The following is a 25,594-nucleotide window of genomic DNA, read 5'->3' as shown; positions in this document are numbered from 1 at the left end:
GGAAACACAGTGGTTGTAGCTTAGCTTGTAGATCACGACTGATTTCACAAGCAGCCTGGCCTTTGATGGCATAGGTGACACTTGTGACTAGATTGGAGTAGGTGGTTGTAGGTGGATGTAGGGGACAGGTCTTGCATCTAGGTCTATTAGAGGGATATGAGCCATGAGGCAAAGGATTTGGAGCAGGGGTTGCATAGGAATGGATGAGGATATTGCGTAGGTTAACTTTCTGGAATTTCTTAAACTCAAACCTTGCCTTACCATCATTCCCCAAAGTGAGTGCAGTATGTTGGAGCTGAGAGAATTCAAATGTGAGCAAATTGTTTGTGTTCATACGGTGGGTGCTTCTCAAGCCAAGGGAGCTGAAGTGTTTGGTGTTTTCAAAAGGTACCATGTCAAAGATTTATTATGCATACGGGAAAGCTGAAAAACATCATCCGCTAAGTCACAACTCGGGCAAAAGTGTGTGTTCAATGATAGTGACAGATGGTCATTGAAGAGGCTTGTGATGAAAAATGGAGAGGATGAATGCTGTAAAAATCCCTGCAGAATTGAATGTCGCACTTGCAAACCCTGTCAGCACCAAAACAACACAAAGAGACATTAGTGAGGCAAACGCTCGTAGCAGGAAAATGTGGTGCTCACTCCATAAAACCTGGACTATGACACAATGGAAGAAAGTCATATGGTCTGATGAGTCTTGTTTCACACTGTTTACAACTGTTGCCGAGTATACAGGCCAAGAGTGAAACATGGTGAGGCTTCGATGACGGTCTGGACAGCCATGTCACAGATTCCATGTGTACTTTGCAAGGTAACATTACTGCCACAGATTATATGACCATTTTGGCATATCAGGTCCATTCCATGATACAATGTGCACCCAATGCTAATGCTCTGTTCCAAGACAACAGGGTCCCTGTTCAAACAGCTTACATCATCCAGTGCAGGTTTTGAAAGAACTAGAATGAGTTGTACCTCCACAGGCCACCACAGTTACCATTTCTCAAAGCAGGAATAATGGTATAAGGTTGCCTTTAAAACCATACAGAACCTGTATTTATCCATTCTGAGATGATTGGAAGCTGTTTTGAATGCCAGTGGGTTTCCTACACTGTATTAAGTTTGGCAGTGTGTTGTGTTTTTGATGTTTCCATATTTTCATCCAGTCCTTGCAGTTTTTCTGTGTTGTTATTACATAAAAATGAAAAAAGGAAGTATTTTGTATTATGTAACAAAAAGATACTGAAAGAAGAAATAATGTAACTTACAGGTGATTCAAAATTCAAAACGAATTATTGCTCCAGAATTTTTTAATGTCATGTTGTTCAGTACAAAATTACTGCCATTTTAATGACAGTCTGTATTAGAAAATATTGTAAAAAATTATAATGCAAAAAATATTGCTTTCATCTGGATTTTTTTATCAGATTATAACATCTTCTGTTAACAACTGTAGGCAAATTCAGGCTTTCTCGCCTATACTCTTCAAGAAGACTTCTGCTTCCTCAATCTGTTTAGTCATTCTTTCCTTCTGGGCTGATGAAACTGACTGACGGAACTTTTCTTTAGTGGCTGCAATAAATGTTCGATAGCCTGTCACGTTATGAAACACTCTAACATGTCTCTCCCCAGCTGTGAGTACATACTTTCCAAGTGAGTCAAATAGTACTGCAGTTATTGGGCCTGAAAACATTAAGTAAAGTTAAAATCAAACACTGGAAAATCCAGGTTGGACTGTCAACAACTATGGAATGAGTACTTTGCTACTCACCGTAAATGTGACACATTGAGTTGCAGATAGGCACAACAAAGAGACTTCAAATTAAGCTTTTGGTCAAAGCCCTCACCATAAAAGAAAAACACGCATGCAGTCAAACAAGCAAGCTCACCTCACACACACTTAATGTTTAACAGTCCTTTCGTTGATCCTGTCTGCAACTTAATGTGTCATCTTTACAGTGAGTAACAATCTATACTTTCCATAACTGTTGTTTAAGTAAAGTTATAAATTCAAAATATCGAAGTAAAAATTATTATAAACAGTATAACAAACAGAAGATGGTAATCTATTTCTTAGCTCTGCAAACAGGAACAACCAGAATTGGGCTGACAATTGCACAAATTAACACACCGAAATTGGATTTATATGTTTTGGAATTCTTTTTAGTAAGTGGTGCTTGGAAACAGAAAACTGGGAGAAGACCAGTAAAGATGTTTCAGTTATCAATGAAATGAAAATGCACTCTAAATCCCAAGTAATAGGAAAACACATGGTGCAAAGACAGGAACTTGAGGTAACAATGAGCTTTAATGGGCAAGATGTAAATTCCAGAACACTAACAATGAGCTACAGGTAACCAATGAGTAAAAAAAAATATGCAAGAGTCTCAACGTGCTTGATGCTGACAAAATATAAAAGAAGAAGGGGAAAACAAAGAAGGTAGGGGAGCGAAAGTGAATAAAAATAATAAACAACTACATACAGATCTCAAAATATAAAAGCTTGTCTGGTTTTAATAGTGTATACAATAGAGTACAAAAGAGTTATTCCCATATAATAAGCCCTGTCTTATCTGAAATATATAATGCATCACCAACTCAATGTTAGCACTGAATAGGGGATCATGGAGGAATTTTATAAGGAGGACTATGCTCCAGACTGAACGCTGAAAGGCATAATCAGTCTTAAATGTTGATGATGAAGATCACCAACTCAAGGCATTTTTCCAAAGATACTGAAATACGTTATCGTCAAACCTCTCCAAAAGAAACATACACATATAGATGTCAATAACTACCAACCTGTTTCACTGCTGACTTTATTTTCCAACATTTTTGAAAAGTGATTTATTCTAGAGCAGCATCTAACCTAAACAACAATAATATCCTCAGCAAATCACAGTTTGGAATTCAGAGGAGTTGTGCTACCAAGAATGCCATTTACATGTTCACTCACCAAATTTTACAAGCATTAAATAATAAAACATCAACAGTTGGTGTTTTCTATGACCTATCTAAAGCATTTGTTTTTGTGAATCACAATATTCATCATGAAGAATTGCATTTTTATGGGACTGATGATATAGTCAAAAAGTGGATAATGTCATATCTAGCCAAAAAATTACAGAAATTTGTACTTAGTAATTCAACCAATGCACTCCACGGAAATTTTTATGACTGGGGAGAAATCACATATGGGTTTCCCCAAGACTGACTCTTAGGTCCACTATTATTCAGCATATACGTAAATGATATTCTGTCTTAGATGGCACTAGTATTTTAATAATATAAGCATCATAGAGTAACAGAAGAAATAGTACAATGTTCGTAAAAGTATCATCGAGTAGTTTTCCATGAACGGTCTCGCCCTCAATTATCTATAGGTACTAAACCAATGATGAGAATAACACGCTGTGAGAGAATAAAAATAGGGTGGAAACTTCAAAAATCTTAGATGTTCATACTGATGAGAATGTAAAATGGAAAACGCACATTTTGGGACTCCTAAAACATCTCAATTCAGCCACATTTGAACTAAGAATCACTGAAAATCTTGTGGAAAGACAAATCAGTAAGTTGACATATTTTGCATATTTTCATTCAATAATGTCATATGGTATTATGATCAGTGGTAACACAACTTTAAGAAAGAAAGTTTTCATTGTTGAAAAACATGCTGTATGAGTAATATGTGGTGCACACCACAATCATCTTGTAGACATCCGTTTAAGGGGTTGGGCATTCTGACTACTGCTTCACAATATATTTATTCCTTCATGAAGTTTGTTGTAAATAACTCACTGCAGTTCAGAAGGAACAATGATGTACATAATTACGATACCAGAAGGAAAAATAACGTCCATTCCTCCACATTTAGGTTCTCTTTAGTGCAAAAAGGGGTGCATAACACTGCAACAAAAATTTTTGATAACTTACTCAGTGACATAAAATGTCTGACAGATAGCAAAGTAAAATTTGAAAACAAACTAAAAAGGTTTCTCCTTGACAATTCATTCTATTCCGTAGAAAAATTTCTATTACTATAATTTGTAAGAGGTGGTGGATACAAATTACTAACTCACATCTGTAGAATAAAAAAAATTATAAATGTTCAACATGCAGCCATATTTAAAAATTAAGTTGTGATGTGTATGTAAAATGACTAATTCCACATAATTATGATTTATCATATAAATGATCCATGGACATGAAGCTAATTAACTGATGATAAATTTGCACAATTTTCTTTTTCTGGTAATCTTCAGGCTCTCTCTTACTAGCCCTTGCCACTTTATCACCAGAAAGTACAGTAATTTATGATGCTTTACTACTACTTATTCCCTCTCTAACATACTGCTTCCCCTGGAACTCTTTATTAGCATTCTGGAATTTATGCCTGCTGTTGCAATTCTCCTGTAGCATTTTATTAGTCCAACAGCTTGCTTGAAATTAATTATGATTATAATGAAGTAGGCCTACACAGAAACTAAGAGTTACCAAAAAGTTCTATATAAAAAATAAATTAATGGTATTCCCAGTTAAATCATAAACTTCTGTACCTGTATAAATGTTCTCTATTATTTTGTCACATTTTCCTGATAGAGCAGAATAGAACATTAGCTTGTTGTTGCTGGCAATAGCAATTACATCGCCATTTGGTGACAAGGCCAAACGAGCAGGGACATTTTCATGTTTATAATTGCCTGTCATTAACAAGTGAGGGTCTTCTCCTTTCTTGTACTCAACTGAAAAATAAAATAAAAAAATTATTGAAAAACAAAACCAAAGTAATACAACTGCAGACAAAATCCTAAAATGTTGAGATGTATCACCTTTCATCATTTACTAATCTTATTTTCTTCCAATAGACAATTTTTATGTAGCCTCAAACAGATACATGCACCCCTGAAATTACATCTATATGCCTAATTTACTGTTTGGAATATGTTGCCCCATGAGGTGGATCTCCAATGCAAAGTTATGCATGAATAACATTCAGAAATAGTGTAAGGTAAGAGAAGTGCAAAATATTAACACTCACACTTATATGTATCTATACATATTTAATAAAAGTATAAACACTATAGTTTACTTATCAAACCACAGTGGCCTTCAAAGTTTCATCCTACAAGGTCTGACTCAATGAATATCTTACAGTTTACATGGCATTTTAATGTAACATAGCTCAACCTTACTTAGCCAGACTTCCTTATATTATGTTAAGTTGCAGATTTTATTGGACCATTACAATCATTCGCATGCATTTTATGGATTTTTCTGAAATTATTCAACATATTTTAAGTCTGGGTTAAAGGCCAGAAACATTATGGTCGACACATTAACTGTCCACGAGTGAGTCTCCATTAACTTCCTTACCATCCTTGCCTATTCTTCAAGTTTTATGTTCTGAGTGAATGTAAGATTATTCCATATAGGCCTACCTCTATTTTGCCACCTCATTGTGCATCACAGAAGGAACTTCTCGTATCACTCCTATTTCCCCCTTTCCTACTTGACTAGTGAATACTGTGCAGAAAGAATGACTGTTTGCAAGCCTCCATATCGGGCCATATGAAATTGAGATTGTGTTAGGCTACTTATCCGTTGTGTGCTACAGAATGAATGTGCTTACAAACAACAACAGAGTTTTTTGCAAATCTTTTATGAGCCACAAATAGGAGTTATACAACCAACACACAAAATAATGTAAAATATCAATACTTATTGTGGTTTTGTAAAGTATGACTCATCACAGTCTAGCTGTCTTTTTTTTTTTTTTTTTTTTTTTTTTTTTTTTTTTTTTTTTTGACAGATCATCACTTGCTGCAGAAGATTTGTAGTACTGTTCTGCTTTCACTATAATTTTCACATTTCTCATTTCACTGTCAGAACTATCTCAGTCATCTAATTTTCACACTATTCTTGTATGAAAACTGCCTCATAGTTAAAAGAGAACTTGGGTTGCAACTAGCACTGCTTCAAGTATCAATTTACTTCTTCTTGCCCGATTAAAATACTACATAAAAATGATTAAGAAAAAGCTTCAATGAAAAAAATCTTGCCCAGTACAGTAATTCCTGAGTTGCACCCAATGCTCACAACTTGAATATAGCCCAAACGAACACTTATTACTTATCATGCCTCCCTTCTATTCTTGCTACCTTAGTGTGTTGTTCTCTCTATTGCTATATTTTTCTCCATTTGTTTTAAACAATTATCAAGCTTTAACATTTTCTACTCTTTTCTTCACCTATCACAAGCTGCTATTTTTTATGTTTTCTACTCTTTCTTGTCAATTTTTAATTTATTTTTAATTTACTTAAAATTTATTCACTGTATTTCTTTACGACTTCCATGTCTTTACAATTACAAATTTATTTCCATTCACCCCTCTCATCAAAAGATTTAATTTACCTTCCCCTTGTACCTGTACATCTATTCATTCTCTATATACTTTTGTCACATTTTCCTTTTTTTCTCTCCTTCTTTCCTCATAATTCATAGCCTTTTACAAAGAAAGATGAGATCCTGAACATGGATGTTAGGGTGTTATATTTTATGTTTGGACTAGACAGATTACAATGACCCACCTTCTGATATTCGAGATACTCACCACACTTTTAACTCACACAATCAATATATAAAATCTGCACATTGCTTGGTAGAGGTTACTTTGTGCCAGCTTTAGCCATTTCCTGCAGTTTTCTGTTTGTGCATGGAGCAAAGCAAAGTGGCTGTCTTTGTGCGTCTATGTTGTTGTTGTTGTTGTTGTTGTTGTTGTTGTGCTGGTGGTGGTGGTCTTCAGACCATAGACTGGTTTGATGCAGCTCTCCATGCTACTCTATCCTGTGCAAGTTCCTTTATCTCCCAGTACCTACTGCAACCTACATCCTTCTGAATCTGTTTAGTGTATTCAACTCTTGGTCTCCCTCTACGAGTTTTACCCTCATCGTTGCCCTCCAATACTAAATTGGTGATCCTTTGATGCCTCAGAACATGTCCTACCATCCGATCCCTTCTTCTAATCAAAGTGTGCCACAAATTTCTCTTATCTCTACTTCTATTCAATACCTCCTTTAGTTATAAGATCTACCCATCTAATCTTCAGCATTCTTCCGTAGCACAACATTTCAAAAGCTTCTATTCTCTTCTCGTCTAAACAATTTATCGTCCACGTTACACTTTCGTACATATCCACACTCCATAAAAATACTTTCAGGAATGACTTCCTGACACTTAAATTTATACTCAATGTTAACAAATTTCTCTTCTTCTTTCCTTGCCATTGCCAGTCTACATTCTATATCCTCTCTACTTCGACCATCATCAGTTATTTTGCTCCCCAAATAGCAAAACTCCGTTACTACTTTAAGTGTCTTATTTCCTAATCTAATTCTCTCAGCATCACCCAACTTAATTTGACTACATGCCATTATCCTTGTTTTGCTTTTGTTGATGTTCATCTTATATGCTCCTTTCAAGACACTGTCCATTCCATTGCTCTTCCAGGTCCTTTCTTGTCTCTGACAGAATTATAATGTCATCAGTGAACCTCAAAGTTTTTATTTCTTCTCCACGGATTTTAAATCCTGCTCCGAATTTTTCTTTTGTTTCCTTTACTGGTTGCCCAATATACAGATTGAATAACATCGGGGATAGGCTACAACCCTGTCTCATTCCCTTCCCAACCACTGCTTCCCTTTCATGCCCCTCAACTCTTATAACTACCATCTGGCTTCTGTACAAATTGTAAATAGCCTTTTGCTCCCTGTATTTTACCCCTGCCACCTTCAGAATTTGCAAGAGAGTATTCCAGTCAACATCGTCAAAAGCTTTCTCTAAGTCTACAAATGCTAGAAATGTAGGTTTGCCTTTCCTTAATCTGTTTTCTAAAATAAGTTGTAGGGTGCAGTGTTGCCAGACGTGTTCCAACATTCTACGGAATCCACACTCATCTTCCCCGGGGGCGGATCCTACCAATATTTCCATTTGTCTGTAAAGAATTCATGTTAGTATTTTGCAGCTGTGGCTTATTAAACTGATAGTTCAGTAATTTTCACATCTGTCAACACCTGCTTTCTTTGGGATTGGAATTAATATATTCTTTTTGAAGTCTGAGGGTATTTTGCCTGTCTCATACATCTTGCTCACCAGACGGTAGAGTTTTGTCAGGACTGGCTCTCCCAAGCCTGTCAGTAGTTCTAATGGAATGTGTTCTACTCCGGAGGCCTTGTTTCCACTCAGGTCTTTCAGTGCTCTGTCAAACTATACACGCAGTATCATATCTCCCGTTTCATCTGCGTCTACATCCTCTTCCCTTTCCATAATATTGTCCTCAAGTACATCGCCCTTGTATAGACCCTCTACATACTCCTTCCACCTTCCTGCTTTCCCTTCTTTGCTTAGAACTGGGTTTCCATCAAAGCTCTTGATATTCATGCAAGTGGTTCTCCTTTCTCCAAAGGTCTCTTTAATTTTCCTGTAGGCAGTATCTATCTTACCCCTAGTGAGATAAGCCTCTACATCCTTACATTTGTCCTCTAGCTATCCCTGCTTAGCCATTTTGCACTTCCTGTCGATCTCATTTTTGAGACGTTTGTATTCCTTTTTGCCGGCTTCATTTACTCCATTTTTATATTTTCTCCTTTTATCAATTAAATTCAATATTTCTTCTGTTACCCAAGGATTTCTACTAGCCCTCGTCTTTTTACTTACTTGATCCTCTGCTGCCTTCACTATTTCATTCCTCAAAGCTACCCATTCTTCTTCTACAGTATTTCTTTCCCCCATTCCTGTCAATCGTTCCCTAATGCTCTCCCTGAAACTCAGTCTTCAGATCCCATCACCTTGCAGTTTATTCAGTTTTAATCTACAGTTCATAACTAATAGATTGTGGTCAGAGTCCACATCTGCCCCAGGAAATGTCTTACAATTTAAAACCTGGTTCCTAAATCTCTGTCTTACCATTCTACAATCTATCTGAAACCTTCCAGTATCTCCAGGACTCTTCCCTATATACAACCTTCTTCCATGATTCTTGAACCAAGTGTTAACTATGATTAAGTAATGCTCACTGCAAAATTCTACCAGGAGGCTTCCTCTTTCATTTCTTAGCCCCATTCCATATTCACCTACTACATTTCTTCTCTTCCTTTTCCTATGCCGGCCCAAGTGGCCGTGCGGCTCTAGGCGCTACAGTCTGGAACCGCGTGACCGCTACGGTTGCAGGTTTGAATCCTGCCTCGGGCATGGATGTGTGTGACGTCCTTAGGTTAGTTAGGTTTAAGTAGTTCTTAGTTCTAGGGGACTGATGACCTCAGTAGTTAAGTCCCATAGCGCTCAGAGCCATTTGAACCGTTTCCTACTATTGAATTCCAGTCACCCATGACTATTAAATTTTCGTCTCCCTTCACTATCTGAATGATTTCTTTTATCTCATCATACATTTCATCAATCTCTTCATCATCTGCAGAGCTAGTTGGCATATAAACTTGTACTACTGTGGTAGGCGTGGGCTTTGTATCTATCTTGGCCAAAATAATGTGTTCACTATGCTGTTTGTAGTAACTTACCCACACACCTATTTTTTTATCCATTTTTATACCTACTCCTGCATTACCCCTATTTGATTTTGTATTTACAACCTTGTATTCACCTGACCAGAAGTCTTGTTCCTCCTGCCACCGAACTTCACTAATTCTCACTACATCTAAATTTAACCTATCCATTTCCCTTTTTAATTTTTCTAACCTACCTGCCCGAGTAAGGGATCTGACATTCCACGCTCCGATCTGTAGAACGGCAGTTTTCTTTCTCCTGACAACAATGTCGTCCTGAGTAGTCCCCGCCCGGAGATCCGAATGGGGGACTATTTTACCTCTGGAATATTTTACCCATGAGGATGCCATCATCATTTAACCATACAGTAAACCTTCATGCCCCCGGGAAAAATTATGGCTGTAGTTAACCCCTTGCTTGCAGCCATGCGTCTATATCCACTCTAAACTCTTTCACCAATGTACCAGCTCTGACTCACTCTCTTTGACACCTCCCCTTTCATTTTTATCTTCCTTCATCTTTACTACAGGTGGATCCCTCTTATCCTGCGATCTGAGTTACATGTTTCCTGTTTAACCTTCAGCATACTCTTTTCTTCTCCCCAAGGAAGAAGCTATTAATCCTGAAAACTAGGATATGTGCCATCTTTACTTTCTTATTTGTCTGTTGGTAGTGCTACATATTTTCCCTCCTGAAGGTAAAAATTGGATAGAAATTCTGTCTCAAAATGTACCGGATGGTTACAATTAAAGTGAAACAACTCACGGAGGTCTAGCATGGGCTGTAGTCATTGTGTAGCACTGAAACTTGGTAGGTATGCTAATGCATTAATGTGGAACTGATTTACAGTGGATAAAATTAGCTCCAATTTTTTCCAGCAAGTGTCAATCCGGTGCTGTGAATGTAAGAATGACACGCAAACACATTTTGATATGTAATGGACTTGGTGTGGGATGTGAGCAGAAAAGATCAAACAAGTAAGAAAGGCATAATGTTGACACCGGAGACATCAAAGACATGCAGCATCCACGAAACAGTTGCTCACAGCTGTTCCGCAGGAATCTAAGCAACATGCTCCTGTATACTGGCCTTTAGATCAGGTAGAGACTGAGTATGCCCCTGGTAAAAGAGTTCATTTGGGTATCATCAGAGCCAAATGTCACATGGATTAAGTCCAGCTGATCTCGCAGGCCATGCATCTGAAAAACCTCTGAGGATAACATGTTCTTGTAAAGATGCATTAAGCAGATCTTTTACTGTGTGAGTAATATGAGGTGTTGCCACATCTTGCATGAAAACAGTGGTTTCCAAAAAGTTCTGCTCTTTCAAAGCAGGAATAACATGCTGTACAAGGTGGTCTCGGTAATGTGCAGATGTCACCTGACAGGTCTTCTGGGTTTATTCCCTTCTAGGAATGTACCAAGTATTAAGGCCCTTGTGAATCCACACCGAAGAGTCACATATGGTGAGTGTAATGGCTCTTTGTGCATAACATGTCATTTAACAGTACCCAAAATTTGGCAATGTATTCACTGCACCCTGTAGTGTAAAACGTGCCTTGTCACTCCACAGAATATTGCACAGCCACATGTCATCAACTTCTTCCCATGCCAACCAATGTAAAAATGGACAGCAAAACTTTCCTGTTGACCATGGGATGGACGATTCTTGAACACAGCATGAGCACTAGCGCCACCCAGGGCATATTATCCATGGTCAGTTACAGCAACAGAAGCATCAACAATAACTTCCACTGGGAAGGAAGCCTTCTGCTTCCAGGTACAACACCAAGCTCACCCGTGTGGACCAATTTCATTCTCATCTTCTTTACACCATTTAAAGACATTGGGCCTCTACTCTGACCCATCAGTCAGCAATATACTCTCCATGCAGCACTGTTACTGCTGCCACTCACATAAAACAGTTTTACTAACAGTGCATGCTCTCTCTTCTCCATACGCATACTGTTCACTCACGTTATTGCTTGTCAGTCCTATCATATAAGCAGTGTACAGTGCCACATTTGCACCTGATGACTGAAACTGGAACATTGTTCTCCAGCATACACTGGTTCCACATTAACTTATCTACCAAGTTTTGTTGCCATACGATAACTATAGGCCTCACTGGACCTTCTTGAGTAGCTGCACTTTAATTATAACCAGCCAATATTGTTTTTCTCGATTTAACCTTCCTTTGATACAATTAATTACTAATCTCTCTTATTTTAGTCTCACAATCAGGGTATTTATGCACTACTGAATTTACGCTGTCTCTGAATGGCTAAAAAGTTAATGTGTGTGGATCTGTAAACCGGCAAAAGCTTCCAGTTTAGTCTGTGCCCTCCTACACCTTTCAGACTAGCACCCTACAATTCTCCCGTCTGACAACTGTTACGGAATTAAAATATTATTTGCTATTGCAGTTATTTGAGACCTTTCTCTTCTTCCTCCACTTCTACAGTTCTTTGTTCATAGCTTTATGAGTACTCCTCAAAATTCCTAACATAAATATAACTAAATCAGTACTCAGTTGTCATGCTGTTCACATAGAAGTTCGTGCCTCAAAAAAATTCCATTACTAGAACATCTGTAAAATGCATTTATCAGACAGAACTTAGCACTTCCATTTATATATTGTAATAATATGTAAACTAATTTTTTTATTTATGTCAACTCCATCTGTCCTTTCATTTATGATGTGTAAATTTAACTTTGTCTATATGTCATTTATAGTATGAAATGTAAATTGTTCAGGATAGTAGTGAAGAAGTATCAGTTATGGAGCAAATCTGAAAGATTTAAGTTCCACCTGAAAATAAAAGTTTTTCTGTAAGGAACATTATTTAGCAAGTGACAAACCTTTTTGCAAATACCAGCTCTTAATACTCACTGTTAGTGTCGTAGAGCTTCCAAGTGCCATCTTTTGAAACAGTTGCCATACGAGATGAATCTGCACTAAATCCAAAGTCATACACTCCAGAAGAGTGTCCTTGAAGTTCAAATGCTCGACTGACCTGGCTGAATTCTCCTGTCTTGCTAAAGCAAACTTCCCATACTTTCACATCTGGTGCAAATCCTACAAATGGAGGACACAGAAGAAAACAATGTGTTATTATAAGCTAATAATTTTGCAACAAGAATTTACTGTGTCCAGATAAACAAACATGCATTTTAACTGGGGTAAGGTGTAACCAAAGAAAGACATACAAATATTTTGACAGAATAAATTACTTTTTTAGCTCAAGTGGTACACAAAAACAGACAAATGCATATTACAAAGACTTTAAATTTTCCGTGGAAATACAAGAAATTATTGTACAAATAAAAATATCTACACAGTGTTCTGAGCTTTATATTCACCGTTCACTTCTATATCATGCTATAAAATGGAATATATTAGGGAGTGGCAGTAGGTCTGCACAGTCAACTAACAGAAATCAACTGTGTAGTATGGGATTAGTATTTCCCTTATGCAGCTTACTTATCCAGTAACGCAGTTCCCCCATCAAATTTCCTCTCTTCTACTGCGTAGTGTACTTTGAACGTGAAACCAGAGTTTTGTATTTGGAAAAATCTGTAAGATTTTAAGTGGCAGAATTTTAATATACATCTTCAGGAAAAGTAAGTTATTTAGTGTCAGCTGGTGACAAGAAAAGATTATGGTATTACTGAATTTACTGGTGTGCTACATACTTCCTGAATCGCAACACAGTGCCATACGGGCTGTCATTGGTTGGATTAAAATGTCAATTTATTTTGTATCCACCACAACATTGCAGTAAAGTACAGCATTGTTGTCATTTTCAAATGTCTGTCTTTTGAATTGGGATGAAGCTGCTGTTGGACTCACTTTTTAGTTTGGAGTATAGTCCTCTTTTTTCTTAATTTTGTGCTGCATATTCACTTGGAGATGATGAGGCAAGAGACAATGTAGTACTGGCAAATGATAACAGGAATTTATTTATAACGCAAATGAATTACAGTATACAAGATTATGGTACAGGAGATATTGGGAGGTGAAGACCTCGCATTCATAAGCCTTCAACATTGACAAGCTACTGGAAAAATAATCTAAATAAACATAACAACATAGCAACAAAACCTCCATTAAGGTTTGCCTAGAATATATTTGATTTAAATTTAACTGCCGCTCTACTTATATTTCACAAAATCACTACTTATGAATGAACCATAGTTCTTTGCATACACTCTACAGGGACAGCTACTTCTTAAATTGTTATTGCCATGCATTGTGTCGTGAATCTTGCAAGACACTTGCAGAGATTTCTACAATATTGTACATACCTGAAGCAACCACAAATCTTCCGCAAGGTGAAATTCTTGCACAATGGGTATTCATAAGGTATGTATCAACCTTGGCTAGTTGTTGTCCCTTAAGGTCCCAAATCAACAGATCAGTTTTGTTAGAACATGACATAATGTACTTTCCACTGCAAGCAATTCCCAGGCCAATAACAGCTTCTTCATGTAGCTGGAACAATAAATATTTTTCAGAAAATATTCCAACATGTATAGAAGTTATTTTTCCACATAGCAGGAATTGCCTTCTGTCAATGAATAACATAGTTCAAAACGAAAGCAACACCCTTATTGGATTTCATCGAGTGACTTGAGGACTTGGTTTGTTATTTATAGGAACCACATAAAACAAATCAGGATAATACACAATATGCAATGTGTCTGTATATGAGCCAAGAAGTGAAGACGATTTCATGAACCAACAGCACTTCTTGCATGTCCAAGAAATCACTTCATACTACAAATTAGCATGCACCCACACATATGCGCTATTACGGCTATTAATCACTGTTGATGATAAGTTACAAATGGTAGAAAAATATTTGTGATTAAAAAGGGCAACAAAATAATGATTAGAAACTACTTGAGCAGTCAGAAGAAAGCATTCAGTCCTGGGATGCGAAACGTAGTATTTCTCTGGCATAAACTTAGTTTCTTTATTGACCATGTGATAAGTTTGAGCTGTGGTATAAAGTGAGGAATGGGACGATCCCACCAGGATTCAACAATATTAATAAGTTATCAAAGTTACTACAAAATCAGAAAGTACTCTCTAATAAAAGTGAATCCTCGTTGACAAACAAAAGGTGAACAGGGCTGATATGAGCATAAGGAAAACAATGTGAAAACCATTCCACGAATTCAAAAGTAAATTCTTATCCGCCAGTTTTTATAATGACAGTGGAGTTGCAGAAAATAATACAACAGCCGAAATATAAAATTCTGCCCTCTGCAACTGTTTGGCAATTCAGTTCCTACTTTCACATGTCACACACATACTGAAGTAACAGATACATAAATGAGTGAGTGAGTGTGAAATTGGAAGTCTCATCAAATCACTTTACAGAAATGTCCCCTCTTCCAGTTACAGTTTACTGCACGAGATATGCAACACTTACGTTGTACTGTCTGCAATATGAATTAGATGATGAACTGTGTGATGTTCTCATAGGTACTAAACAAAACCTTGGGGAATATGAAACTCTTCCATGGTTTGTCTTTATGACTCTTAAGGTTACTAGACTGATTAGAATGAGGGTAAATTAGATGCCCGGCATCTGTCTTCCTACTTCATCACCACCTATTTCAGTTTATTTTCTGTTTTAGGATTAATTATCAAATTTTGGCATTTGTTTGGTGACTGAAAGGATTAACCTTCCACAGTGAGACAATTTCATAAAACAGTGTTGCTTACATCCACCTTGCATCATCTGTCATGCAAGCTACTTCCTTCACACCATCATCACAAATTTTCATGTCAATTTTATGCCAATATCATTTGATGCTCAATGATGCTATGACAATTTCATGTTACTGATTCCCTAGTCTGTGTTCAAAGAATCTAAAAGTTTGCCTCTGCTCATCGCCATGAGATTTTATCCTTGTAACTGGTCAACATAACTTTCAGATGAGACCTTAGTTCGGTATCATATGAATCACAGTCCTTAATGCATATTCTAACCAAATGAGTCTTCCAGTCAACAGCTGATACGTTGGACCACATCTTAGTAAGCAGTCCTAATTCATATTGTAATTAAACAAACTCATCAACGAATAAAGTTAAATGGTCTGCTCTTACACTATCTAAACTTACTTTCATATTTATGTGCCATTACTGCAGTGATGTAGTTATTCTGGAGTGCACTACTATACATTTATTTTTTGCTTGGTTTTCAATTAACATATAAAAGAACTCGTTTAATGATAATGGATTTATATACAACAGCCAAAAGCATCCATCTTACCTTCGGAAATTCTATTGCTTTGGAAGCACCACTTATCCAGCCATCAGCCTTCTTTGAAATTTTGTAAACTTCAATTACATTTTCCATATCTTTTTGGATGATAAAAGCTTTTGAATCTGGACTCCATTTTATGAAGGTAGCATGGTCATATTCAACATTTATTCGGACAAACTTATGTTCTCTTTGATTCCAATCTTTAGTACTCCACAAAAATATTGATCTATCTGTAACACAGAAAAAAAGCATCTAAACATTAAGAACACCATCTAAAACCACCTAAACATCAAAACAATATGGATACCTGAATTGTCTTTAATACAATTTCAGATCAGCCAGGTCACATGTGGGGAAAACTAGTATCTGAATAACAAGAATAATGGATATTGATAGATATAAAAATACATAAAATAAGGGAAAGGTAACTACACCTCTATAGCAGACTGATGCACAGCATACAGAAAAAAGTAGAGGAGAAGGAAATCTAGACATATTACGGTACACAGAATGGACAAATGAGTCGCAGATAAGTAAAAAAAGATGTTGTGCATTGATACACTATATGCGAATGGTTCTTTTTCCCTTGTTTTACTTATCTGAACAGGAAAATAGATAAGCGCCAATGGTTAATATAAGTACGTATAAAGAATTATACACAAGAAGAAGATTATAGAAATCATTCAGGCGCAGACTTATTCCTTTTTTACGATTTGAAACATGTAGAGAAAAATTCATGAGACAAACACATAATCTTTCAGCAAATATGGTGGGGTTCTCACTGTCTACTTTGCATCTTGAAAATATATGAACTGTAACATATGATGAAGGTAACAGTCCAAGTTACAACCGATTCTACTTGTTGGCAAATTGCAACTAGTTTCTACTTCACGGAAGACCATTATCAAATGGATGTATGTTCCTATATGACGAGGGAAAGACTGGCTACAATAAATAATAGAAATTTCAAGTATGTAACAAAGGTGTCATTTGAGAAACTGAGAAAAATTGTTGTTGAGTTCTTAGATTAATGGCTTACAACTGGGGTCTATCACTGAATACACTATGGTTTACACTAAGTTGTACAATCATGAGAGCTGGCTATACAAGCAACTATGAGATGCTCCTCATTACAAGAATATCACTATACTTGCTATAATTGTTAAAAGTGATTCCAGAGGATATTTGAGATATGGTTCCTAATATATGTTCTTTCACCATTCTAGTGTCGTGTCAATAGCTTCCACACAACAAAAATCAATAGCCTTTAGGTATTGCTTTGTTCCATCCAATTCTTATTTCTCCAAGGTTGTGTTACTTCCATCCACATCTAAAACTATTCTGCAGCATTCCTCAGCACACAATATAATGTTCTGCTTGGTCTTAAGTTACCTGCTTATCTTACTTGTCCTAAAGCACATAACAGTTTTGTTGTAAGATCTTAACTCCCTTAACAGTTATTAACAGCAAACCTGAATTTGAAACGTAATTGCAATAATCAATGTATTATCAAGCTCTTCCTATTATAAGTTTTGTAATAATTCACAACGAGAGTAAATGGTTTAAGGAGGCCAGTTCACCAGCATTCTCTGGCACATGCACAACTCATGTTAAAATCAATGTTGCTATTACATCTCATTGTCACAGTAAATTGTATCACTTGTAACCAGTCTTTTCTTTTAAATGTATCCATGTTATATGGCTGTGGGTGAGATCTGTGACACTCTTCACAATCTTATAAACAATACAATCTGCTGCCTCAATCACATTTTACAGTTATGTTTACTTTAGCACGGAACATTTTGAAAGCATGCTGCCATCTTCAGTTACAAGTTACTTCTTAGTGTAGTCATGCAAAATTAATAATAGACATACATCTGAGGATGGCAAATTGGTGCCAGAAAGCACAACATTTAAGCAAATATTGCTATGGAACGAGAGTACCAATGGGTACTGTGTTTCTCACAAAAATCTTCATTTTGTCAGTTATTATTTTATAGTTTCATCTCACATTTGTGATAATTTGCATTAATCGTATGTAATCAATGTGTGTTCAGCCACATAGTATCACATATTTTATGTACAACATTATCTTTTCCACCACTAAAATTTGATTTTTAGCAACCTCCTATCAATATGTATATTTCTACCTACAGCACCTCCTATCAGCCTAAGATTCTCAGCTCACAAATCACTGCTGACAACAGTGAATTTAATACGATTCAGTTGCGCTTTTCTTTTTCCAAACCTTTGCATTCTATGTTCCTCTGTTTTTTTCCAGCTCAGGCAGCTATCATCACTGAACACAGCACTAAATTAATTGATCATGTAACACAGCAAGAATGAGGGAAGGGCAGCACTTACTAGGGCAATGATAAGTGTCAGCAACATTAATCCTGAAATAGATATGGTTTACTTTGCCACTGGAGAAGTACTATCTGCCTAGATTTATTATTAAAGGGTCATTGCTTGCTGACAGTGAAGATTTTATACCGACAGCAGCTAAAATGCAATTTTTTTTAAAAAAAACTTCTGCATAAGAGAGATAAATTTTCATAGTGAGTAGTGGAATATTGAGTACTGAGACACTAACACCATCAACAAGCTTTAGAAGTACCTCTACCAATCTGATGATACACTGTATTAGTGTACTTTTATATGGAAATTTATTAAGCACACAACATATGCTGTATGAAAAAGCAAGATATGAGCACGTGCCCAACAGAAAAGATGTGGCAGTAAGTTAGGAATTCGATCCAATTCATCCCTGTAGAGAATGTGGCACTATCAAGTGCGACTTAATTCATGAGAAAGTGAGTTCTCCGATGTTGATAATTTCAAACAATGGAAAATGCCAGATGGATCAATAAACAAAATAAAAACCAGACAAATTAACAGATACATCTCTTACTAGCTTTGAACTGACTCTTGAGATTCAGCTACAGATGTCAGTTTATTTTTAACTGCTGTTTAAACAGTTCCGACAGCTTGGCGTCAGCTGCTGGAAGGGGAGGAGGTATGAAGCAAATTACTTTGCTTAAGATTGGTTTACGCTGCATTATTCCACCACTATGGGAAACCAATTTTCCATAAGAGGGATAATTAATGGTAGTTGGTTGCTGTCACCATTTTCAATAGAAACCTACCCGAAATTTGATGCAGCCAGTCTGAAGAAACCAATTTTTTAATGAAAACAAAGTTACTGCAACATTTGGGCAACAATTTTACTGTTAGTGGTGCATTAGAACTTCTCTGCATTTACTACATAATGACCAAATGACAATATAAACCACACTTGCCTTCTCTGGCATTACAGGCCTTCAGTACAACAACCACCACTCAAAGATTCAGTTGTGCTGCAAAACCAATCTCATCACGAAACACTACTTTGCAAGAGTGCCCTCTACATTTCTGTTCTTTTTATACCTATACGTTCGTAAGGTGTAGCCTTTTCTATGTAGTTTCACATCAAAGTTACTTCTTGTAGTACCTACCTCTGAAGAGCCGAATATTGCTGTAGCCTGTAACTGCAACCGACCAGTGCCTAAAAAAAGTGTGAAACTCCCAACATAGATGATTACTGGGGTATAACTGGACACCAATGTGTTTTGAATGGGCAGTGATTAAAGAACAAAACTTGTCTCGTTATTGCTCCAAATAAACAATCATCGGCAAATTGGAATGGTCCAATAAATATAACTTTCTTCCCTCTATAACCTACACATGAATAGTTCTCATTTTGAAAAAATCCTCTCAAAAAAAAATTTGACAGTATACAGCACATTTTAACAGTGTGTCCAACGAGAATCCACTGCCAATAATGCCTGCACTGATCCCTATAATAAATACCCAATAACTCTCAAAATGAGGTGTCTAGCTAAACATGTGCAATGTTTTTTATGCAACCAATGAAAATAATTTTAGACCAAAGACAAACATTGTATTTTCAGTGTAGCAGATCATATGTTTTATTGTGACATGACCACTGTCGTCACGTGCAAATAATGAATGTGCAACATTGGGGGCTGTTTGTGAGATCAACAGGAAATAAGGAGGCACATCTGAAAGTATATTGTTACTTTATAATGTTGATAAGTTCATTCCACAGCTTTGATGTGTCAGCAAATTCCATACACTGAAATCTTTAACAAGCTATAGGAATAACTGGAATCAAAAGTCAGTAAGAATCTGGCACTAATTTTAAATGCAAATTTTTATTAATCGTACAAAAATTGGTGAAAAGACTTTACATACAAGTTTTTTTCCAACCAGAACAGAATAATAAATGGAAAAAATACACATCTGCCAATAAAACTACAAAAGTTTTATATGACAATTTACAATATCTAAGAATTAACAACCTTTCTCCCATTACATAACTGGAAACCCTAGCAACTGTTGAGTATCAAAGATACTCTCGTCCTATACAAAGTAACTCAAATGGCAGGCCCTTCCAAACAAAAGACCAGCAAAGTATCATGTGCAGTCATCAAGACCTCAAGAATACTGTTTTGGTTCAACATAAGGTGAAAACATAAAAAATGCAGATCTTCAAAACAACTTACAAATAAATAATTTAACACATCACTGACAAAATTACACAAATTATTTCACACATACAATCTATTACAAGCTAAACAGTCATTTCTGCCAGCTGTGTGATACCTAAATTTGATTGATACAGAATAAACACAGCTTCAAAGAATGATCTTCCAACATACTATAAAACAACTTTATAATAAAAAGATGACTGCTTTTTTCCCATTCAAATTTCTGCATAACAGTTTTTGTACTAACAAGCTACAGTTGCTGCCTCTTACTTGCTTCAGACAGACGAACACATCTGTCAATAAATGATTGATTAACGAGGTGGCAATTCAGAGCTAGCAACTTCTTGTAACAACTTATTCTCAAATGCTGCCACGAAAAACACAAACATTCTACAAAACAGAATCACACAAAGTTCCATTCACTACAAAATCCAACAAATCACACAATATAAATAATGGTCACTTCGTAACAATGGAACTGAAAAACATTACACACTCAAGTGTGCTTCTCACTCACAACAGTCTTTTTAAGTGCATACACAACACAGCTCAAAAATCTATATCAATCACAGACAAGGAATGAACACTGCCTCGACAAAAAATGTGGGGGGTGACATCTTCCAACAGTCTGTTCTCAAGAAAATCTGATATAAAAGAAAACGTTATACAAATTTTGCAAATACTTTTCTGAAAAATTGAAACTACTGTTTCCCACCCACAGCCTATTTAAAAAGTATTTCAGAACAAGTGTGACAAAGACTTTTCACAGTACATAAAATATTTGCCAATTAGCTATGCAATTTATATTACACTTCACAGCTGCTACAAAAATGAATGGCAGTATAATAAAAGAATGAATTTATCTATATTCATAGAAATCAGTTGACCAAAGTAAAATGGCACAACTGCATTAAAAGGAACAAAAATCTGACTAGAATCAAGGAATGCATGCATATCTCACAGCAACAAATTCAAATGCAAGCATTCACGAACAGTCAACTAGATAATGCACTTTCAGATCTATTTCAGTGTACATTATATTCTCACTAATTGCTCAAAGAAAGCCTCCAAAATATTGGTGTAACGAAGTTAAGTACAGTTCTTAGAAGGTTTCCATTAACATGAAAATTGAGCAGTTGCAAAGTGTTCTATGCACTCTGGGCATTTGTCACCTTGTGAGAAACCATTACAAAAGAGGCACTGATTAACTCTCACTATTTTTCTAAAACAGCTCTAAAATCTTTTCTGACCTTCCACAGCATCAATTCAATGGAAGCCCTTGCATCTTCAAAACTATCATGTCCTGACGAGTCTTGCTGTATATCCCTCTTAAGTAAACAACCTACTAAAGATTTTAATGATCGTCTGTAAGGCAATCCATAATAATGTGGAAAAACCACTGAAGTGTCTATCACAGTGCTGTGTATAATGCGTAAGGCACGAAGATCATTTTCAAGCCCATGACCTACGAGTATGGTATCGGCATTTATGAAGCCCATCAGATCATTCTGCACATCTTTCAGGGACTTGGTTGCTCCACGCCTATTGAGATCACGAGCTGTGATACCAGAGAACCGAGTATTGTAGTCTATTATGTAATTCTCTGGTCTCACCAAACAATCGTACACAAGACGTCCATCAGGTGCAACAACAGTAACTTTTGTTAATTCAAGGCCACGTGTCGTGTAACACATCTCACAGTCCAAAGCATACACACCATAATTTCCATCCGGAGGATGTGTTCTCCGTGGGCGGGTCCGAACATAACTATCAAACGGTCCATTAATGCCTACCCCCACACCATTCCACACATGTAGTTTTGCTGTTGTGCATCCCTTGCTGCTAGGCTTTCCGTGGCAACAGCTGTATTCCATACGCAAAGACATTGATGACGCCTTTGATGGTGCACTTACAACTCTTTGCAGCTTACCCCAGTGGTAGAGACAATGCTCTTGTGTTAAGTATTCACCATCTTCTGTTACAAAAAAACCACGACCACAACGAACACATTTCTTCTCCTCACTCACACACAGTTTTTCTGCTTTTGCTACTTTTGATAAGTGTTTTCTTTCACTGCTGTTCACAGTGGACTGCTTTATTTCAGGAACAATTCCCTGATCCTCTTCAATGACACCGTCAACATCTGAAGCTTCCTGTGAGGCACTACTGCTCCCTTCTTCACCACCACTTCTATTGATACCACTGTCAGCACTGTCACCATCACTGCCTGTACTAAGGGAATTTTTTTCACTTTTTGTACTGTGGCTGGCATCCCATTCAGCACCTATTTCACTGTAGTCCATCCCAGGCTGATCTTTTTTCACAAAATCCGTAATTAAAACGGTATTTTTTAGATTCTCATTCTTCACATGCACATTGTCCTCTTTTAGACAACAAGGCTCTTTTCCTAATCTTGCACTCATAGGCACAAACTCACGTGCATTCACATCAAACAAATGAGATGAACTCCTGAGGGGGTCTGGACTTTGCATACAGGAAGACACATTGCTGCTATTGGGATTAGAGCTGGATGGCGGATTTTTGTAAATTATTGCTCTCCCTGGGTACAAGGCACTCTCAACAGGATAACCCAACCCAAGTAGTTGGTCAGGGCTGAGGAGGTAATGTCTAAGAAGCACTGAAAGGTCACTGTCCGACAAATTCAGCTTCGCATGTTGGCGAAGTGTTGGAGCTCCATTCCGCTTCCCACTGCTATCGACACCAGAGCGCCGGGCTTTTGCTTTGCTCTTCTTAGCTGCAATGTTGTTTCGAGGCAGAGGAGACCCATCATTTCGACGTGTGCGATTCTTCTTCTGCCGACGGGTTAGCAAAGCACCTTTCTGGTTGCCATCTGTTTGGCCCTGAGGGCTGTTCTCTTTGTTGGCTTCACTTCCACTGCTGTTGCCACTGCCTTGCTCACTGCCCTCTCCACCAGGATCAAGCTCTTCAGAGTCTTCTTTAGTGCAATAGAAAGAGGGTATCAATCACCAATCAGTTCAACTGACTGTGACCTTTATATCTACAATCTACATCGCTCATGCAAATATACCTTCAAAACTACACTATGAATTATATTGGCTTGTAGCAAATTCATAACAGTAAACAAAGTTATAAAATTATGTGAACATCTATCTCTGTATGAAATGTTCATGTCTGCCCCCAAAAACGACGTTGTTTTATGCGCACCCCCCCCCCCCCCTCTCTCTAATACAAAACTGCAAACTATTTCCAACTAACAGCTGTAGTGCATCACATATTTGCTTTCAATCTGAAATCTATGAAGACCACAATCTTAATTTTGTGCGTTACAATTATATGCACTCTATAGATTTCAGTTAAAAGGTTCGTATGTTCTATTCTACAGCTTACAGTTGTCATTTCCAACAATTTTCCTGAAGAAGCATTACACCCCACCTACAACTAGACTACAGAAAATATGAAACTTTGCCATTACAGTTTAGTTAAATACATAAGTGCTGCATTCCCTGAACTTTAAATAGCCTATTTATAATTGGCGACAGCTTGGAATAGATTACAACCAATGCGCATATCGTTTAATAAGTCTTATTACAACCTTTATTTATTACTACAAATCACAGTTTTCCATATATCGAATTTTGTGGGTAGCAGCATGGGCTTCAACCGGCAGAAGCATAACATACACGGCATGAAAGTTAGAAGATAATAAATTTATCATCATGTCCATTTCGTTCGTGTAACGGACCGTGATATATCGAAAAGTATATAAATCTTTAATATCATGAAACCCTTTTCGAGTCACCTATACCTCCTCCCGAAGACGGACTTATGCATTTGAATGCAGCACCAGCATATCCCACATAACTACGCCTATTCCATATAGTATAATTCAACAATATGTCCCTAGTTTCTTAAGAATAACTTATTGCTTTCAGAAAGTTTAGCTTACCTTCAGCACAAGTTGCAAGATATTTCCCGTTGCTACTGAAATCCATATCTAAGACAGTTCCACTATGTCCTTTTAGTGATGTTAACAGCCACGGATGAGAAAAAGTTTGCTTGGAATCTCTGGTCCACTTTTCCTGGTGTTTCTTCTTGCTGGGCTTTTGTGTTACATTTGCTGCTGGTTTTTCTTTCTTCGTTACCTCGGTTTCTTTACCTGTAAAGACAAAATAAATTATAATAAAATTTCACAACAATACCTATCTTACAAAAATTCGAAGCAAAACAAAGTACTGAGCGATTACAAACATGAACACGTGCTCGGCGACATGTGCTTAAAATCGTTACCCCATTAATTTAACAAAATAATGATTAAACGCGACTTTTAACGTGGGTTCTACAGCACTAAACATAACACAGATCCCAATCCGAAATTATTTTACAGACATGTGACTATGCAATTCTTACGTTTTGTTGAATCTTCAGCTGCAGGTGCTTTAAGCAACTTCGATATATAAACTACAGCAAATACTGTAAGCCCAACGAAGAAAGTTAACACTACGATTGGAAAATCTGGAATTCCACTACCGGTGCCCGACATCATGTAAAAATTAGAACACGAGATCTTCGCTCAACCAAACACTGCGGCAGACTGCACCTGACTAAGTAGTATGCGCTACTGCTGCTACGGCGAATGGCGGGAACGGGACACTGCTGTGATGCTGCCTAGCGGGAGTTGCTCCGATGACTGTTCTGTTTCGCCCTTGTACCGCTATGAGCCGCTGCACTCTGCCAGTTCCTCTGGCACTGCATTTTCAACTCAAGGCTTCTCAGAAACAACTTTCTCGGTAAATTTTAACTCCCACAGAGTAATTTCAAATTACAACACTCGAAAACTTGATGTGCAACAAAAACAAATACGGACGAACTATGTGCACCCAAATCGGAATCCACCTTACTACTCCGTCGCTGGTCTGCAACTGACTGCTGAGGTGACTTCGTTTTCGCGGCTTAATTTCAGCCTTCTCCTACCACCTCCTGACGCCGGCGGAACAGAAGCGTCACGAGTGACGTCACACGTTTACTCCCCACTCCTTTGCAGTAGTGGGAGAAGCCACGCGAGTTTCCTTTTAAACAGAAACGAGTCCACTCCAACAGCGTGACTAATACTCGCAGACGTGAATTTCTTCAGAAATGAAAATCTAATTGGCAAAAGAATAAAGCGGAAATGCAATTCACTCACAGAATACTACATATTTCTGCTGTCTTGTGATGCGTGTGC

The 25,594-nt window shown here is 37.1% G+C and overlaps 1 protein-coding gene across 2 annotated transcripts; it reads right to left on the bottom strand.

Moving 5' to 3' along the window:
• Positions 1-1,295: 1,295 nt before the first annotated feature.
• On the bottom strand, positions 1,296-25,312 carry LOC124619752 (transducin beta-like protein 2). 2 transcript variants are annotated; one of them, XM_047146342.1, is made up of 7 exons: positions 24,781-25,305; positions 24,320-24,529; positions 15,848-16,071; positions 13,869-14,055; positions 12,454-12,639; positions 4,563-4,748; positions 1,296-1,686 (listed from the first exon to the last, which is right to left on the bottom strand). In XM_047146342.1, exons 1-7 carry the CDS (start codon positions 24,914-24,916, stop codon positions 1,466-1,468), a joined length of 1,350 nt encoding a protein of 449 aa, XP_047002298.1. In that variant the 5' UTR covers positions 24,917-25,305; the 3' UTR covers positions 1,296-1,465. The 2 variants fall into 2 exon arrangements, with proteins under 2 accessions (XP_047002298.1, XP_047002289.1); XM_047146333.1 differs by lacking the exons at positions 1,296-1,686; positions 4,563-4,748; positions 12,454-12,639; positions 13,869-14,055; positions 15,848-16,071 and adding an exon at positions 20,037-23,347 and having other exon boundaries at positions 24,781-25,312.
• Positions 25,313-25,594: the final 282 nt, after the last annotated feature.

This window comes from Schistocerca americana, chromosome 1 (genome assembly GCF_021461395.2).
Source record: "Schistocerca americana isolate TAMUIC-IGC-003095 chromosome 1, iqSchAmer2.1, whole genome shotgun sequence".
Taxonomy (NCBI): Eukaryota; Metazoa; Arthropoda; class Insecta; order Orthoptera; family Acrididae; genus Schistocerca; species Schistocerca americana.
This window is presented reverse-complemented; position numbering and strand designations above follow the sequence as displayed.